The sequence below is a fragment of the Alosa alosa genome, chromosome 13, assembly GCF_017589495.1.
Source record: "Alosa alosa isolate M-15738 ecotype Scorff River chromosome 13, AALO_Geno_1.1, whole genome shotgun sequence".
Taxonomy (NCBI): Eukaryota; Metazoa; Chordata; class Actinopteri; order Clupeiformes; family Clupeidae; genus Alosa; species Alosa alosa.
This window is the reverse complement of record NC_063201.1, coordinates 11843436-11845935: the sequence shown is the minus strand read 5'-3', so window position 1 is coordinate 11845935 and position 2500 is coordinate 11843436. Positions and strand designations below refer to the sequence as shown.

Below are 2500 nucleotides of genomic sequence, written 5' to 3'. Positions count from 1 at the left end.
GAGGTGGGAATGTGCGAATTGGCCACGGTTAAACTGAAGAGAAATCGAATAAAGACAAATAGGACTCAGGTCCAGGTTTACTTTTAACACCTACAGTACACTGCCCATAATCCACCTGGTGGAAGCTTGTTGTCTGACACACCCACAGGTAGGGTTAGATTTAGAGTTCGGGCCAAAATGCAGATCTCATCTCATCTCAAGGTTCCGTTATCAGTCAGCTCAGTGTTTCTTAACTGGTCTGGCCTTGGAACCCTTTAATTTCACATGGTCATTAAGTTGTGACCCATATTTGTTAGCGTTCAAGCCAACTGATACAGTGAGCTATGAGGTAAGATGCGTAAAGTGCCTGTACTTGTATGGAACATGCTGATGATATTGTAGGCACATTTGCCAAGTCCTCAACTTTTAGAGTTGTGGTGAGTTTCCTTGAGCCGTTTTAGTTTTGATGTTTTCATGCCCTCATGTGTCAGCAGTTCACTGCACACCACAAACTGGGGTTTCTGCCCATTTTTGTCCTCAACATAAGTGAATCCATACTTCAAATATTCAGGGTCGTTTTGCCATATTTACCACTAAAACTATGCCGCTACACACCTTTGGGTCGTGACAATACCTGTCAACACTCCCATTTTTCCCGGGTTCTCCCGTATTTCAAGGTCATCTCCCAGCACCCTCCCGTTTTGTTATTTCTCCCGGAAAACTCCCATAATTTGCATGGCCATCAAACTTCATTTTAAACTCATTGATCCATTCATTTTTTCTAGTCTGACATCTCCCAGGTTGCCAGATTGTGTATGAAATACACCCTACACATACACGATCACTTAGTTTCAACCGTTTTGTCATAGGCTAAAACCTGGCAACCCAAAACCCAAATAAGGAAGCGGGTGCCGACTGCGCAGCCTGAGTCTCGTCGTAAGCAAGCGGGCTAGTTGAATGGCCTACTCCAGAACTAGCTGTTGTGAAATTGTTGGGAATTGAATTGATTAACACATCACATAAACTGTTACTGAGTGTTGTTGATACACTGAACTTGTGCCCTCGGAACCAAATCTGACAGCAAGCAGTTTTGGAGTTTTGGAAGTAGGCTGCAGGCAGGCAGCTGATGGATACATAACTGGCATCGCGTAAAGGTAATGGTAAGGTTAAAGCAACGAAATCGAAATGCAGTGTTGAAACACGCGGTATGAAACGTATTAAATATGCAAACACAGATCCGGTATAAACACTGACACCCCCCCCCCAAAAAAAAAAAAAATCTCCCGTTTTTGGAAAGCTAAATGTTGACAGGAATGGTCGTGACACACCAGTTAAGAAATACTGAGTTACGGTAGCTGACTGAATAAACAATTACTTAAATTACTACTGACAGTTTATTGACAAGCATATAGTTATTCACTTAAAGTGTTTCCATTCTATTAATTATATAAATATATCTGAAACCAAGAAAAAAATATTTTTTTTCTTCTGAAATGTGTATGCTACATTAGCGCTAACATATATACGCCTATTCATTGTGTGTAGACATGGGCGGATTATGAACTTTTGGGCCCCTGGGCCCAGCTTTATTAAGGGCCCCCCACTAATTGTCGTATATGTGGGAGAGGGGGTTTGGGGGTCCTCCCCCAGAAATGTTTTAATTTGTTTGATGTGATTTCCTTTATTCTGGTGCATTATGGGGATAGCCAATACTACATTCAATCAGATTCATAGCCTACATCCTGTTTTGTTGATATTGAGGCAATGATTCCATGCAAAGGCTTGGGCTTCAGGGCCCCCTGACCCCTTGGGCCCCTGGGCCTGGGCCTGGTAGGCCCGTGCAGTAATCCATCCCTGTGTGTAGACACCTCTATGCATACGTGTCTAAAGCATAAGACTCCACATACCTATCAATACGCTAATGAGAATATGCTAGCCGTGAGCGGAGACTACTGCTCTGGCCAGTCAAGGAGGTCAAGGCACTAACTAGGACAGGCCCATATGGTCGACTCTCTGGGGTCTAGGCCTGGACATGCAGGATCCGTCCCTATTGGCCTCAGTCCCCAGCTAAGCAGCTACCATTCCCTCGTAAGCTTTTCCCTCCTACATAAGCTTTTCCCTCCTTCATAAGTCAGATCTGTCTTTTGAGCATGCTTTTGTTTATTTATACTTGTTTTTTTTCTGCTAATCAAACATTAACTTTCCTGCACATTAGGTGTCCACCTGTCTGTTTGGTCACTCATCCTGCAGTAGCCTATATCTACTTATCCATGTATCAGTCCATCTACTGCAGTAGCCTATATCCACTTATCCATGCATCAGTCCATCCACTGTCCATGCATCCATTCATCCATCCATCCATCCATCCATCCATCCATCCATCCATCCATCTGTTCATCTTTGCATTTATGCATTTATTTACTCATCAATCCATCAATGTACCCTTTTAGTCATACATACATACACCCATCCACCCACCCATACAGCTGACTGAGAGGCTGATGTACGAGGACAGTGCAAA

At 43.4% G+C, this 2500-nt stretch overlaps 1 protein-coding gene across 4 annotated transcripts in view; it reads right to left on the bottom strand.

Annotated features, from left to right (window-relative positions):
• The window catches only part of LOC125305432 (neuroendocrine convertase 1-like), a 177374-nt gene that overhangs the window by 124940 nt on the left and 49934 nt on the right, over window positions 1-2500 (bottom strand). For all 4 annotated transcript variants that reach the window (XM_048260130.1, XM_048260132.1, XM_048260131.1 and 1 more), the window contains one exon: window positions 1-33. This exon is cut by the window's left edge and continues 73 nt beyond it. In XM_048260130.1, the coding sequence (XP_048116087.1) occupies window positions 1-33 (33 nt within the window). The remainder of the gene's footprint in view (window positions 34-2500) is intronic.